Source organism: Salvelinus namaycush, chromosome 14 (genome assembly GCF_016432855.1).
Source record: "Salvelinus namaycush isolate Seneca chromosome 14, SaNama_1.0, whole genome shotgun sequence".
Lineage (NCBI taxonomy): Eukaryota > Metazoa > Chordata > Actinopteri > Salmoniformes > Salmonidae > Salvelinus > Salvelinus namaycush.
In genome coordinates this window covers 3,794,134-3,809,997 of record NC_052320.1, presented here as the reverse complement: position 1 = coordinate 3,809,997, position 15,864 = coordinate 3,794,134, and the positions used below count along the sequence as shown (strand labels likewise).

The window sequence follows — 15,864 nt, the reverse complement described above, 5'->3', positions numbered from 1 at the left end:
GTCAGCCTGTCAGTCTGTTAGCCAGTCATCCAGCCAGTCAACCTGTCAGTCTGTTAGCCAGCCATCCAGCCAGTCAGCCTGTCAGTCTGTTAGCCAGCCATCCAGCCAGTCAGCCTGTCAGTCTGTTAGCCAGCCATCCAGCCAGTCAGCCAGTTGGGTATTCCTTGGCTTTATCCAAAGGAGCAAGGTCATTTCAGCCCATCCAAAAGCTGGGTAACTTAGGTCCAACTGGCACAGTCGGTACATGGAGATCCATGCTTGTTTTATTAAGGAGAGTGAGAGAAAGGGTGGAAGCAGCCAACTCTGCCCTTCTTCCCTCTACACAGTTCTGTGTGGCTCAGTTAATAAGAGCAATGGCTCTAGCAAGGTCGCGGGGTCGATTTGCAGCTAGGATCCCAAATACTAAAAATGTCTGTACTCACTGTACTGTAAGTCACTTTGGATAATCGTCAAACGTCTAGCATTTATTAAGAGCAGGAAGCCAACCCTGCCCTCCCTCCATCTAGATAGCCTTGATTCCAGGCTTGATGAAGTAGAGTTGGGGAGTCCGATAATGTCCCAGCTAGATCAAAACGTTCTAAGGACCGTCGTGATTGTTAAGGCATGGTGATTGCCCTATGGTTATTTTGCATACAATATTCTCAGAACTTCCAAGGAACCAAATGTGAAAGCTGTGGTGAAACCACCATCTAGACAACACCGGTGCTGTTCTTCAGGACAGGGAGCTCTGGTTCGGGGCAGAAGCAGCCGTTGGTTTTCCAGCCGGTGTCTGCGTTCCGGGCCTCGCGTCTCTTCCTCCTGCTCTGCCACCTCCTCGCCACGGGCTCCAGGAAGAGAGAGACAGAGGACAGCAGGTAACACCCCCCCGCCAGGTAGAAGGAGCAGTCGTAGGTCTGGGTATAGTCATACAGGAAACCTAGAGGATGGAAGACAAAGGAAGCGAAAGGGGGAGACGTCATTCGATGCTAAAAAGAGAGAAACGGACATCTCCCCCGCCTGACACCACAAATGACAGAAGACACCACCACAAAGGGAGGAGATCATTAATAACGTCATTCAAACTGAAAGAAACTGACATCCTCGAGACCACACATTATGACAGGGGACACCACTGCAAAGGGAGGAGACCGTTAGTAATGCCATTCAGGCTAATAACGTCACTTGTTGACTCAATGAGAGAAGCAATGGATACACACTGTAGATATAGAATTACTTGCAATTTTAGATTCTATTTTTCTGAAGACACACACACACACACAGAGAAACCGTTAATAACGTTAGCAATACCAAACAGAGAGAAACTGACATCCCCCTGGACACCACACGTTATAGTGACAAATGACACCACAGCAAAGGGAGACCGTTAGTAACGTCAACGGACTTCTCACTCACAATGTCAGAGTTAACTGTACTCAAAACGTGGGGGGGAGGGGGGGTAAACATAACAAACAATAACATCTGGCGTACATACTTAGACAGAACATCATACAACTACGAGAATTTTCTGGTCTAGAACTGAAAAACAATCTGCACAAGGCTACTCTCTGGGTGGAACGCTAAAACACATCCTGTATAGCTAGCTGGTAGGGGGGGGGGGGGGGGGGGGGGGGGGGTCTGGGTGGAACGCTAACACACAGCCTGTATAGCTAGCTGGTAGGGGGGGGGGGGTCTGGGTGGAATGCTAACACACAGCCTGTATAGCTAGCTGGTTGTTGGGGGGGGGGGGGGGGGTGGAATGCTAACACACAGTCTCTATAGCTAGCTGGTTGTGCAGGTGGGAGTCAGGGTGGAATGCTAAAACACAGCCTGTATTGCTAGCTGGTTGTGGGGGGGGGGGGGGGGTCTGGGTGGAATGCTAACACACAGCCTCTATAGCTAGCTGGTTGTGGGGGGGGGGGTCTGGGTGGAATACTAACACACAGCCTCTATAGCTAGCTGGTTGTGGGGGGGGGGGGTCTGGGTGGAATACTAACACACAGCCTCTATAGCTAGCTGGTTGTGGGGGTGGGGGGGTTGTGTGTGTGTCGGTGTCGTGGTGGACTGCGGTGAGTTAAGTTCATCCTGCAGGACTAGCAGCATGGACGGTAAACATAGCAGCATGCTATTTCCTGACCCCTAACCCCGTAAGGGGTCACCAATAGTCACGTTTTGACACTGGAATGTAGATCCCCTCTCAGCTCTCAGGACGGCCTGACCAATTGGGAGACCCTCCCACCCCTCCCCAAAACCAACCCCCCTCTCTGTGTCAATAAGTTCAAGGGTACCTCTTCTACAGGTTTTGAAGTCAAAAGTCACCCGTAAGAGGAATGTAGCGTTATTTTTCCTGGAAATAGGCTTACATCAGTGTGCGTAGACCACAGTTCCAAAATGGGAAAGTATTTACAAGATGTTTCAGTTTGCCATTTATATCTAGTAGACACCTGGATATAGCTAGGTCTCTGCAGAGTTACATTTGGACTGGTTTATACTTATTTATACTAGGTGATAAAATACCAGTTTATCAATGTAGATCCCCTCTCAGCTCTCAAGACTCTCCTACCCCTCTCTAATCCCCCTCTCTACAGTTGGTCATTGAGTTCAAGGGGGTTGACGTTTTGACGGAAGGGGAATGCAGTTTTTTTTTCCTGGAAATAGGCTTACATCTGTTCATAGACCACAGTTCCCAAGATGTGAAGGTGTTTACAAGATGTGAAGGTGTTTACAAGATGTGAAGGTGTTTACAAGATGTGAAGGTGTTTACAAGATGTGAAGGTGTTTACAAGATGTGAAGGTGTTTACAAGATGTGAAGGTGTTTACAAGATGTGAAGGTGTTTACAAGATGTGAAGGTGTTTACAAGATGTGAAGGTGTTTACAAGATGTGAAGGTGTTTACCATATACAGTATATCTTTATAGTAGATGCATTGTAAAAAAACATGTTTTTTACATAGCTAGGTCTGTATTTAGATTAGATCAAATGTAGATTAGTTTATGCTAGTTTATACTACACTGAAGAAAAGTATAAACGCAACATGTAACAATTTAAAAGAGTTTACTGAGTTACAGTTCATATAAGGAAATCAGTCAATAGGGAATGAATAAATGAGGCCTTAATCTATGGATTTCTCATGACTGGGAATACAGACATGTATCATAGACACCTTAAAAAAAAAGTAGGGGCGTGGATCAGAAAACCAGTCTATCTGGTGTGACCACCATTTGCCTCATGCAGCGCGACACATCTCCTTCGCATGGAGTTGATCAGGCTGTTGATTGTGTCCTGTGGAATGTTGTCCCACTCTTCTTCAATGGCTTAGCAAAGTTACTGGATATTGGCTGGAACTGGAACACGCTGTCCAACACGTCGATCCAAAGCATCCCAAACATGCTCAATGGGTGACATGTCTGGTGAGTATGCAGGCCATGTAAGATCTAGGAAATTTTCAGCTTCCAGGAACTGTGTACAGGTCCTTGGGGCTGTGTAATATCATGTTGAAACATGAGGCGTTGGCGGTGGATGAATGGCACGACAATGGGCCTCAGGATCTCATCACAGTATCTCTGTGCATTCAAATTGCCATTGATAAAGGCAACTGTATTTGTTGTCCGTAGCTTATGCCTGCCCATACCATAACCCCACCACCACCATGGGGCACTCTGTTCACAACATTAACATTAGCAAACCACTTGCCCACACGACACCATACATGCTGTCTGCCATCTGCCCGGTACAGTTGAAACACAGATTCATCCATGAAGAGCACACTTCTCCAGCGTGCCAGTGGCCATCTAAGGTGAGCATTTGCCCACTGAAGTCGGTTACGATGCCGAACTGCAGTCAAGTCAAGACCCTGGTGAGGACGAGGAGCACGCAGATGAATTTCCCTCGGTTTCTGACAGTTTGTGGAGAAATTATTCAGCTGTGCAAACCCACAGTTTCATCAGCTGTCGTGACAGGGTTTCGGAACAGCACTTTGTGACATCAGCTGATGTAAGAAGGGCTTTATAAATACATTTGATTGATTGATGAAATGTGAGCATTTCAATCAACCTCCAAACAGCTAAACTATAGGTCATTTTTCACCTGGCTGTTTCTGTCTTTCGAAACAAGAACACACACGCACGCACATACTCTCACGCACGCACGCACGCACACACACACACACACACACACACACACACACACACACACACACACACACACACACACACACACACACACACACACACACACACACACACACACACACACACACACACACACACACACACACACACACACACACACACACACACACACACACACACACACACACACACACACACACACACACACACACACACACACACACACACACACACACACACACACAGATGATTGAGTTATACAAGACTGTGTGCGTGCGTGCGTAAGATTCCCTCACCTGCGAGAGGAGGTCCTGTCAGACAGCCGAGGCCTACGAAGAACATAGAGAATCCCATGGAGTTGTTGAGTTTTTCTTGTCCTACCAGGTCCACCTGAAGAGGAAATGAACCCAGAAACATTAGTCCTGACTAACTAGTCTGTGTTACTAAACTAACTAGTCTGTGTTACTGAACTAACTAGTCTGTGTTACTGAACTAACTAGTCTGTGTTACTAAACTAACTAGTCTGTGTTACTAAACTAACTAGTCAGTGTTACTAAACTAACTAGTCTGTGTTACTAAACCAACTATGTAGGAACACAACACAGAACATGTACATACCCCGGCCAATATCTCAGCACCCCCTGCAGCAACTTAAGACTAGAGGAATTAAAGACTAGAGGCATCAAAGACTAGAGAAATTAACGACAAGAGGAATTAACGACAAGAGGAATTAAAGACTAGAGGAATTAAAGACTAGAGGAATTAAAGACAAGAGGAATTAAAGACTAGAGGCATTAAAGACTAGAGGCATTAAAGACTAGAGGCATTAAAGACTAGAGACATTAAAGACTAGAGACATTAAAGACTAGAGGCATTAAAGACTAGAGGAATTAACGCCAAGAGGAATTAACGACAAGAGGAATTAAAGACTAGAGGCATTAAAGACTAGAGGAATTAAAGACTAGAGGAATTAAAGACTAGAGGAATTAAAGACTAGAGACATTAAAGACTAGAGGCATTAAAGACTAGAGGCATTAAAGACTAGAGACATTAAAGACTAGAGGCATTAAAGACTAGAGGAATTAAAGACTAGAGGCATTAAAGACTAGAGGAATTAAAGACTAGAGGAATTAAAGACTAGAGGAATTAAAGACTAGAGGAATTAAAGACTAGAGGCATCAAAGACTAGAGGCATCAAAGACTAGAGGCATCAAAGACTAGAGGCATCAAAGACTAGAGGAATTAAAGACTAGAGGCATTAAAGACTAGAGGAATTAAAGACTAGAGACATTAAAGACTAGAGGAATTAAAGACTAGAGGCATCAAAGACTAGAGGAATTAAAGACTAGAGGCATCAAAGACTAGAGACATTAAAGACTAGAGGAATTAAAGACTAGAGGCATCAAAGACTAGAGACATTAAAGACTAGAGGCATTAAAGACTAGAAGAATCAAAGACTAGAGGAATTAAAGACTAGAGGCATTAAAGACTAGAGGAATTAAAGACTAGAGGCATTAAAGACTAGAGGCATTAAAGACTAGAGGAATTAAAGACTAGAGACATTAAAGACTAGAGGAATTAAAGACTAGAGGAATTAAAGACTAGAGACATTAAAGATTAGAGGCATTAAAGACTAGAGGCATTAAAGACTAGAGGAATTAAAGACTAGAGGAATTAAAGACTAGAGGAATTAAAGACTAGAGGCATTAAAGACTAGAGGAATTAAAGACTAGAGGCATTAAAGACTAGAGGCATCAAAGACTAGAGGCATCAAAGACTAGAGAAATTAAAGACTAGAGGCATCAAAGACTAGAGGCATCAAAGACTAGAGGCATCAAAGACTAGAGGCATTAAAGACTAGAGGAATTAAAGACTAGAGGCATCAAAGACTAGAGGCATCAAAGACTAGAGGAATTAAAGACTAGAGGAATTAAAGACTAGAGGCATCAAAGACTAGAGGCATTAAAGACTAGAGGCATTAAAGACTAGAGGCATCAAAGACTAGAGGCATCAAAGACTAGAGGAATTAAAGACTAGAGGAATTAAAGACTAGAGGCATCAAAGACTAGAGACATCAAAGACTAGAGGCATTAAAGACTAGAAGAATCAAAGACGAGAGACATTAAAGACGAGAGGAATCAAAGAGAGGCAATAAAGACTATATGTATCAAAGACTAGAGGCATCAAAGACTAGAGGCATCAAAGACTAGAGACATTAAAGACTAGAAGAATCAAAGACTAGAGGCATTAAAGACTAGAGGCATCAAAGACTAGAGGAATTAAAGACTAGAGGCATTAAAGACTAGAGGAATTAAAGACTAGAGACATTAAAGACTAGAGGAATTAAAGACTAGAGGCATTAAAGACTAGAGGAATTAAAGACTAGAGGCATCAAAGACTAGAGGCATCAAAGACTAGAGGAATTAAAGACTAGAGACATTAAAGACTAGAGGAATTAAAGACTAGAGGCATTAAAGACTAGAGGAATTAAATACTAGAGGCATCAAAGACTAGAGGCATTAAAGACTAGAGGCATCAAAGACTAGAGACATTAAAGACTAGAGGAATTAAAGACTAGAGGCATTAAAGACTAGAGGAATTAAAGACTAGAGGCATCAAAGACTAGAGGCATTAAAGACTAGAGGCATCAAAGACTAGAGGCATCAAAGACTAGAGACATTAAAGACTAGAAGAATCAAAGACTAGAGGCATTAAAGACTAGAAGAATCAAAGACTAGAGGCAATAAAGACTAGAGGCATCAAAGACTAGAGGCATCAAAGACTAGAGGCATCAAAGACTAGAGGAATTAAAGACTAGAGGAATTAAAGACTAGAGGCATCAAAGACTAGAGACATTAAAGACTAGAGACATTAAAGACTAGAGGCATTAAAGACTAGAAGAATCAAAGACTATATGTATCAAAGACTAGAGACATCAAAGTGTCATGACTTCTATTCTGAACATGTTTGAAGGACGTAGGTAAGACGTACAAGAGCATGATGGCTGTTGGCTGACTTGTGTGTTTCATACACTAGCTTTGTCTGAGGGTGTTTGACTGGGTGGTGAGGTGAGGTAACAGATCCCATCTACAGATGTCCTAGACTGGTATCAGTCCACACACACATTCTCCCTCTCATATCACTCTGCATGTCCAAGGCCGGAAACACACACACACACACACACACACACACACACACACACACACACACACACACACACACACACACACACACACACACACACACACACACACACACACACACACACACACACACACACACACACACACACACACACACACACACACACACACACACACACACACACACACACACACACACACACACACACACACACACACACACACACACACACACACACAAACTCCGCTCAATGGCTGGATTGTGTGAAATGGCATAGATCAGCAAAATAGTGATCAGATCCTTCAAAGACCCTGTTTCCGAATGGTTGGTCAGCTATTTTAAAAAGACTGTTATCTCTCTCAATAGATATCACTAGTGCTGCATTCTAATCAGAATCAGAAAACTTTATTACCATGGAACAAATGTTACTAGCAATTTCTCTCAAGAAATCTCTCTCTTATCTCCCCTAAATGGTTATTTTATGTATCTTCATTGATTGGTGAGTGGTATCTAAGTTACCTTGAAAGAAAATAAGAATTTGCACGCTTCGCCAGTATCACTAGACTATTAAGTATGGCCTTGTCTCTCGGCTACTGATATGTAAACTCACACGTAGTCTGCAAGTTTTCTTTTCTTAAAATAAATCAGCGAATTACTCAGCTAGAAATAGAAAATTGATGCCCTTTTTTCTCCAATTATTGAATTGGAATTTCAGTTAACTTCCTGAATTGACTGACTGAAATTCTTCAACCAGATCCCAACCTAGGACCCGCAGTAGCAGTGCCATGTAACCGCCGCAGAACATGGCCGCAAGACAAAACACTGGTATATGTTCAGGCTTGTGCCTTGTGTGGTGTGTCATTCTTACCAGGACAGGCAGTAGCAGTGCCATGTAACCGCCGCAGAACATGGCCGCAAGACAAAACACTGGTATATGTTCAGGCTTGTGCCTTGTGTGGTGTGTCATTCTTACCAGGACAGGCAGTAGCAGTGCCATGTAACCGCCGCAGAAGATGGCAAAGAAGACAGCGTAGACCATAAGCAGGATGTAGGTGTTAGCCAGCGGGGCAAACAGGTTGACCAGTCCACACAGGATCAGGTAGGCCTTGTGGTAGTGGTACTTATGGAAAAGGTTCTTATCCGCTAGCCAACCAGAGCCTAGCTGGGCTATAGTCTCTGTGATACCTGGAGGGAAAAGGAGAAGGAGAGGATAGGGAAAAGGAGGGGGAGAAGGAGAGGGAAAAGGGGAGGTAGAGAGAGAAAGAAAGGGGGCGGCAGAAGGAGAGCGGGAAGGAGAGGTGGGAGATAGGGAGAGGGGGAGGGAGAAGGAGAAGAAGAGGGAGAGGGAGGGAGAGGAGAGGTGGGAGAGGGAGGGAGAGGAGAGGTGGGAGAGGGAGGGAGAAGGAGAGGTGGGAGAAGGAGAGGTGGGAGAGGGAGGGAGAAGGAGAGGTGGGAGAGCGGGAGAGGCACAGACATAACAAGTCGCTTTAGCAAAATGCAGAGTTGGGGAAGCTACTCTGAAAATATAGTTTACCAAAGCTACCAAATACTTCTCACTGGAAGAAGTTAAGCTACACCAAAGCTACCTTTAAGAAACATATAGTTTACTGAGCTAAAGCTACTTTGAAAAAGTAGTTCACTACATCCAAACTACAGTGAACAAAAATATAAACGCAACATGCAACAATTTCAAAGATGTTACTTACAGTTCATATAAGGAAATCAGTCCATTGAAATAAATTAATTCATCGTTAAGCTCCCGAGTGGCGCAGCCATATATGGCACTGCATCTCAGTGCTAGAGGCATCACTACAGACACCCTGGTTCGAATCCAGGCTGTATCACAACTGGCTGTGATTGGGAGTCCCATAGGGCGGCACACAATTGGCCCAGCGTCGTTAGGGTTTGGCTGGTGTAGGCTGCCATTATAAATAAGAATTTGTTCTGACTTGCCTGGTTAAATAAATAAATAAATAATCTATGGATTTCACATGACTGGGAATACAGATATGTATCTGTTGGTTACAGATACCTTTAAAAAAAAAAGGTAGGGGTGTGGATCAGAAAACCAGCCAGTATCTGGTGTGACACGTCTCCTTTTCATAGAGTTGATCAGGCTGTTGATTGTGGGCTGTGGAATGTTGTTCCACTCCTCTTCAATGGCTGTGCGAAGTCGCTGGATATTAGCGGGAACTGGAACACGCTGTCGTACACGTTGATCCAGAGCATTCCAAACATGCTCAATGGGTGACATGTCTGGTGAGTATGCAGGCCATGTAAGAACTGAGACATTTTCAGCTTCCAGTAATTGTGTACAGATCCTTGCAACATGAGGCCGTGCGTTATCATGTTGAAACATGAGCTGATGGAGGCGGATGAATGGCACGACAATGGGCCTCAGCATCTCATCACGGTATCTTTGTGCATTCAAATTGCCATCGATAAAATGCAATTGTGTTCATTGTCCGTAGCTTATGCCTGCCTATACCATAACCCCATCGCCACCATGGGGCACTCTGTTCACAATGTTAACATCAGCAAACCGCTTGCCCACACGACGCCATACAACGCTGTCTGCCATCTGCCCGGTATAGTTGAAATCAGGATTAATCCGTAAGGGGCCCACTTATCCAGGATGCCAGTGGTCATCGAAGGTGAGCATTTGCCCACTGAAGTCAGCTACGAGGCCGAATTGGAGTCAGGTCAAAACACTGTTTAGGACGATGAGCACGCAGATGATCTTCCCTGAGATTTGTGCAAAAATTCTTTGGTTGTGCATACCCACAGTTTCATCAGCTGTCCAGGTGGCTGGTCTCAGATGATCCCTTCAGGTGAAGAACCCAGATGTGAAGGTCCTGGGCTGGCGTGGTTACACGTGGTCTGCGGTTGTGAGGCCGCTTGGACATACTACCAAGTTCTCTAAAATGACATTGAAGGCAGCTTATGGTAGAGAAATTAACATTAAATGCTCTGGCAACAGTTCTGGTGGATATTCCTGCAGTCAGCATGCCAATTGCCGCTCCCTCAAAACTTGAGACATCTGTGGCATTGTGTTGTGTGACAAAACTGCACATTTTAGAGTGGACTTTTATTCTCCCCAGCACAAGGTGCACCTGTGTAGTGGTCAGGCTGTTTGATCCGCTTCTTGATATGCCACACCTGTCAGGTGGATGGATTATCTTGGCAAAAGAGAAATGCTCACTAACAGGGATGTAAACTAATGTGTGCAATTTTGGGGGGGGAGAAATGGATCATTCTTTGGATATTTTATTTCAGCTCATGAAACATGGAACCAAAACTTTACATGTTACGTTTATAATTTTTTTTCAGTGAAAAATTATTATATGTAAAGGACTACAAATTGCAAGAATAGAACACTCTGGAGTCAGATGTTAACAGAATGTGTCATCTAGCATACTAAACACTAAAAATGTGTTTCAAGTGAGAGATATTCTTTATAAATACTTCTCACATATTTTATTTTGGCAAAAAAGTAGTGTGCAGTTCCAGTAGTTAGCTACACCACTACATGGTAAAAAAGTAGTGTGCAGTTCCAGTAGTTAGCTACACCGCTACATGGTAAAACAGTAGTGTGTAGTTCCAGTAGTTAGGCCGGAAGCTTGGCCCCAGTGATGTACTAGGCCGTACGCACTACCCTCTGTAGCGCCTTACAGTCAGATGCCGAGCAGTTGCCATACCAGACGGTAATGCAACAGGTCAGGATGCTCTCGATGGTGCAGCTGTAGAACTTTTTGAGGATCTGGGGACCCATGCCAAATCTTTTCAGTCTCCTGAGGGGGAAAAGGTGTTGTCGTGCCCTCTTCACGACTGTCTTGGTATGTTTGGACCATGATAGTGCATTGGTAATGTGGACACAAAGGAACTTGAAACTCTCGACCCGCTCCACTAAAGCCCCGTCGATGTTAATGGGGACCTGTTCGGCCCGCTTTTTCCTGTAGTCCACAATCAGCTCCTTAGTCTTGCTCACATTGAGGGAGAGGTTGCTCTCCTGGCACCACACTGCTAGTTCTCTGACCTCCTCCCTATAGGCCGTATCATTGTTGTCAGTGACCAGGCCTACCACTGTTGTGTCGTCAGCAAACTTAATGATGGTGTTGGAAGTCGTATTTGGTCACACAGTCGTCGGTGAACAGGGAGTACAGGAGGGTACAAAGTACACACCCCTGAGGGGCCCCAGTGTTAAGGATCAGCATGGCAGATGTGTTGTTGCCTACTCTTACCACCTGGGGGTGGCCCAGCGGCTTTGTGAATGTTGACGTGTTTTAAAGGTTTTGTTCACATCGGCGACCGTGAACGTTACCACACAGTCATCCAGAACAACTGGTGCTCTCGTGCATGCTTCAGTGTTGCTTGCCTCGAAGTGAGCATAAAAAGCATTTAGCTCATCTGGTAGGCTCGCGTTACTGGGCAGCTCGTGTCTGAGTTTCCCTTTGAAGTCCGACGAGCGTCAGAGCCGGTGTAGAAGAATTCAATCTTAATCCTGCATTGATGCTTTGCTTGTTTAATGGTTTGTCTGAGGGCATAACGGGATTTCTTATAAGCCTTTAGCTCGATGCGGATGTTGCCTGTAATCCATTGCTACTGGTTGGGTTATGTACGTACGGTCACTGTGGGGACGACGTCGTCGATGCACTTATTGATGAAGCTGATGACTGAGGTGGTGTACTCCTCAATGCCATTGGATGAATCCCGGAACATATTCCAGTCTGTGCTAGCAAAAGAGTCCTGTAGAGTAGCATCCGCGTCATCTGACCACTTCCGTATTGAGCGAGTCACTGATACTTCCTGCTTTAGTTTTTGCTTGTAAGCAGGAATCAGGAGGATAGAATTATCGTCACATTTGCCAAATGGAGGTCGGGGGATAGCTTTGTATGCATCTCTATGTGTGGAGTAAAGGTGGTCTAGGATTTTCTTTCCTTTGGTTGTACATGTGACATGCTGGAAAAAATTTGGTAAAACTGATTTGTTTGCCTGCAATAAAGTCCCCGGACACTAGGAGCGCCGCTTCTGGATGAGCACTTTCTTGTTTGCATATGGCCTTATACAACTCGTTGAGTGCAGGCTTAGTGACAGCATTGGTTTGTGGTGGTCTATAGACGGCTACGAAAAATATAGATGAAAACTCTCTCGGTAGATAGTGTGATCTACAGTTTATCATGAGGTACTCTACCTCAGGCGAGCAATACCTCAAGACCTCCTTAATATTAACAAATAGACACACAACAACACCCCTCGTCTTACCAGACGTAGCTGTTCTGTCCTGCCAAAACACAGAGAACCCAGGCAGCTGAATATTATCCTTATCGTCGTTCAACCACGACTCTGTGAAACAAAATATATTTTTTAATGTCCTGTTGTTAGGATATTCTCGAGCGGAGATTCCAGTTTATTTTCCAGTGATTGCACGTTGGCCAATAGAACGGATGGTAGAAGCAGGTTACCCACTCCCTGACGAATTCTCACAAGACACCCCGATCTCCCTGTATTTCTGTCTTCTCTTCATGCAAATGACGGGGATTTGGGCCTGGTTCTCACAGAGACAATATATCATTCACGTCGGACTCATTAAAGAAAAATCTTTGTTCAGTTTGAGTTTAGTAACCGTTTTTCTGATATCCATAAGCTCTTTTCGGTCATAAGAGACGGTAGCAGCAACATTATGTACAAAATAATTTACAAACAATGCGAAAAAACACACAAAATAGCTCAATTGGTTAAGAGCCCGTAAAACGGTGCAATTATCCCCTCCGGCGCCATTCTTCTAGATGATTCTGTGCTTCCAACTTTGTGGCAACAGTTTGGGACAGACCCTTTACTGTTTCAGCATGACAATTCCCTGTGCACAAAGCGAGGTCCATACAGAAATGGTTTGTCGAAATCGGTGTGGAAGAACTTGACTGGCTTGCACAGAGCCCAGACCTCAACCCCATCGAACACCTTTGGGATGAATTGGAACGCCGACTGAGAGCCAGGCCTAATCGCCCACCATCAGTGCCCGACCTCACTAATGCTCTTGTGGCTGAATGGAAGCAAGTCCCCGCAGCAATGATCCAACATCTAGTGGAAAGCCTTCCCGGAAGGGTGGAAGCTGTTATAACAGCAAAGGGGGACCAACTCCATATTAATACCCATGACTTTGGAATAAGCTGTCCGATGAGCAGGTGTCCACATACTGTTGTTCATGTAGTGTACATACAGAATAATATGAAATGCTCTGAGACCATGTTTTATATCCAGGAAGGCGGAGCTTCCGAGGGCGGACTCTGCATCCATTGGCCCGTTGGGCATGATTTCAGTTTGCTTCAAGTGAATAGGACTGGTCTTTGACTCCTCATAATATGTTATAACGAGTGACCGACTGAAAGGGAACACTACCAAGGTTTGAATTTAGTTCAACTATCAGCAAGGTACTGCAAAATGTAGTTTAATTAGCTACTAGTTGAACTACATGTAGTTCTCTCCTCCCCAATACTAGCAAAATGTCAAACCAAGTGTAACGGCTGTCGTAGTCGTTCTCCTCCTCAGACGAGGAGGAGCATGGATCGGACCAAGATGCGGATTGGTAAGTATTCATTATTTAATGGAAAAACAACAAACACTACAAAATACAAAAACCAACAAACGTGACTAACCTGAAACAGTCCTGTGTGGCCCAAACACTGACACAGGAACAAACACCCACAAAACACAAGTGAAACCCTGGCTGCCTTAGTATGATTCTCAATCAGGGACAACGATTGACAGCTGTCTCTGATTGAGAATCATACCAGGCCGAACACAAAATCCCAACATAGAAAATCAAACCTAGACCAACCCACCCAACTCACGCCCTGACCAACTAAAACAAATACATGACAAAGGAAAACAGGTCAGGAACGTGACACCAAGGTGCATTTTTGTCAACTTTTTGGCACACCTCTTTGGAATACAAGGTAGGTGTGCTGGCATCTGTCCAGAAGTGCATTCAGTTCGCTTGAACATTTGCTACGTTGCTTAACAGTTTGTACTGAACAACACGTTTCCCCAAAAAGTTATTGTTACGGGGGCTGAGTCACAGACGTGATCTTCCTGTCTGGTTCTGCGTCCACCTCCAGCTTGTGCGGTGGAGGAGATCTTCGTGGGCTATACTCAGCCTTGTCTCAGGGTAGTTGGTGATCTGTTGATATCCTTCTAGTGGTGTGGGGGCTGTGCTTTGGCATGGTGGTGGGGTTATAATCTGCCTAGTTGGCCCTGTCTGGGGGTATCGTCAGATGGGGTCACAGTGTCTCCTGACCCCCCTATGTCTCAGCCTCCAGTATCTATGATGCAATAGTCTATGTTCAGGGGGCTAGGGTCAGTCTGTTCTATCTGGTGTAATTCTCCTGTCTTATCTGGTGTCCTGTGAATTTAAGTATGCTCCCTCTAATTCTCTCTCTCCCACTCTCCCTCCCGTCCCGGAGGATCTGAGCCCTAGGACCATGCCTCAGGACTACCTGGCCTGATGACTCCTGGCTGTCCCCAGCCCACCTGGTCATGCTGCTGCTCCGGTTTCAACTGTTCTGCCTGCGGCTATGGAACCCTGACCTGTTCACCGGACGCGCTACCTTGTCCTGGACCTGCTGTTTTTGACTCTCTCTCTCTCTACCGCACCTGCTGTCTCAACCTCTGAATGACCCTGCTGGTCATCTATAAATGTTTGAACATCTTGAAAAACAATCTGGCTTTAATGGCAATGTACCCGGCACAGCTAGAAGAGGTCTGGCCACCCCTTAGAGCCTGGTTCCTCTCTAGGTTCCTTTCTAGGGAGTTGTTCCTAGCCACCATGCTTCTACATCTGCATTGCTTGCTCTTAGGGGTTTTAGGCTGGGTTTTTGTATAACACTTTGTGATATCTGCTGATGTAAAAGGGCTTTATAAATACATTAGATTGATTGTACGTTCTTGAACAGACTTTGATGTACATTCTCTCCCATTTGATGGGTGTGGCTTAACGCAATGAGTGATGTATTTTAAGGGGAGTAGCCAAGGTGACAGCGTTCCCCAACCCACAACCAAACCCCTCCCCATTTTTCAAACTGTTAGTTCAGTAATTGAACCCTTTCCATTCAATTGAATGTTCCAGAACAAAAAATAAACGTACTGAATTCAGACATGGTTTCAATCAGTAAATCAATCGTCATGCCTTAATCTTTCTGAAGTATAGAATAACCCATGCATGCATGAGTGGGCGAGCGAGAGCCAGACTAAGAGAGATAGAAAGAGAGATAGACCAACCTCTATCTGAGAGAGAGAGAGAGAGAGAGAGAGAGACAGAGACAGAGACAGAGACAGAGACAGAGACATAGCAGCAGCAGTCTTCACACCGTGCTAAAACATGACGTGTGACATCTGGTGAACGATGAGGATGTATTAGTCTCCTCCCACTCAGTCTCCTCCCACTCAGTCTCCTCCCACTCAGTCTCCTCCCACTCAGTCTCCTCCCACTCAGTCTCTTCCCACTCAGTCTCCTCCCACTCAGTCTCCTCCCACTCAGTCTCCTCCCACTCAGTCTCCTCCCACTCAGTCTCCTCCCAACTCAGTCTCCTCCCACTCAGTCTCCCACAGAGTTCTCAT

At 44.8% G+C, this 15,864-nt stretch overlaps 1 protein-coding gene across 1 annotated transcript in view; it reads right to left on the bottom strand.

The window, feature by feature from the left end:
• Nucleotides 1-689: 689 nt before the first annotated feature.
• slc16a4 (solute carrier family 16 member 4) overlaps nucleotides 690-15,864 on the bottom strand; it is a 33,896-nt gene continuing 18,721 nt past the window's right edge. The window contains exons 6-8 of the mRNA XM_039008686.1: nucleotides 8,225-8,436; nucleotides 4,404-4,497; nucleotides 690-916 (exon numbers count right to left, since the gene is read on the bottom strand). Coding sequence (XP_038864614.1) covers nucleotides 690-916; nucleotides 4,404-4,497; nucleotides 8,225-8,436 — 533 coding nt within the window. The remainder of the gene's footprint in view (nucleotides 917-4,403; nucleotides 4,498-8,224; nucleotides 8,437-15,864) is intronic.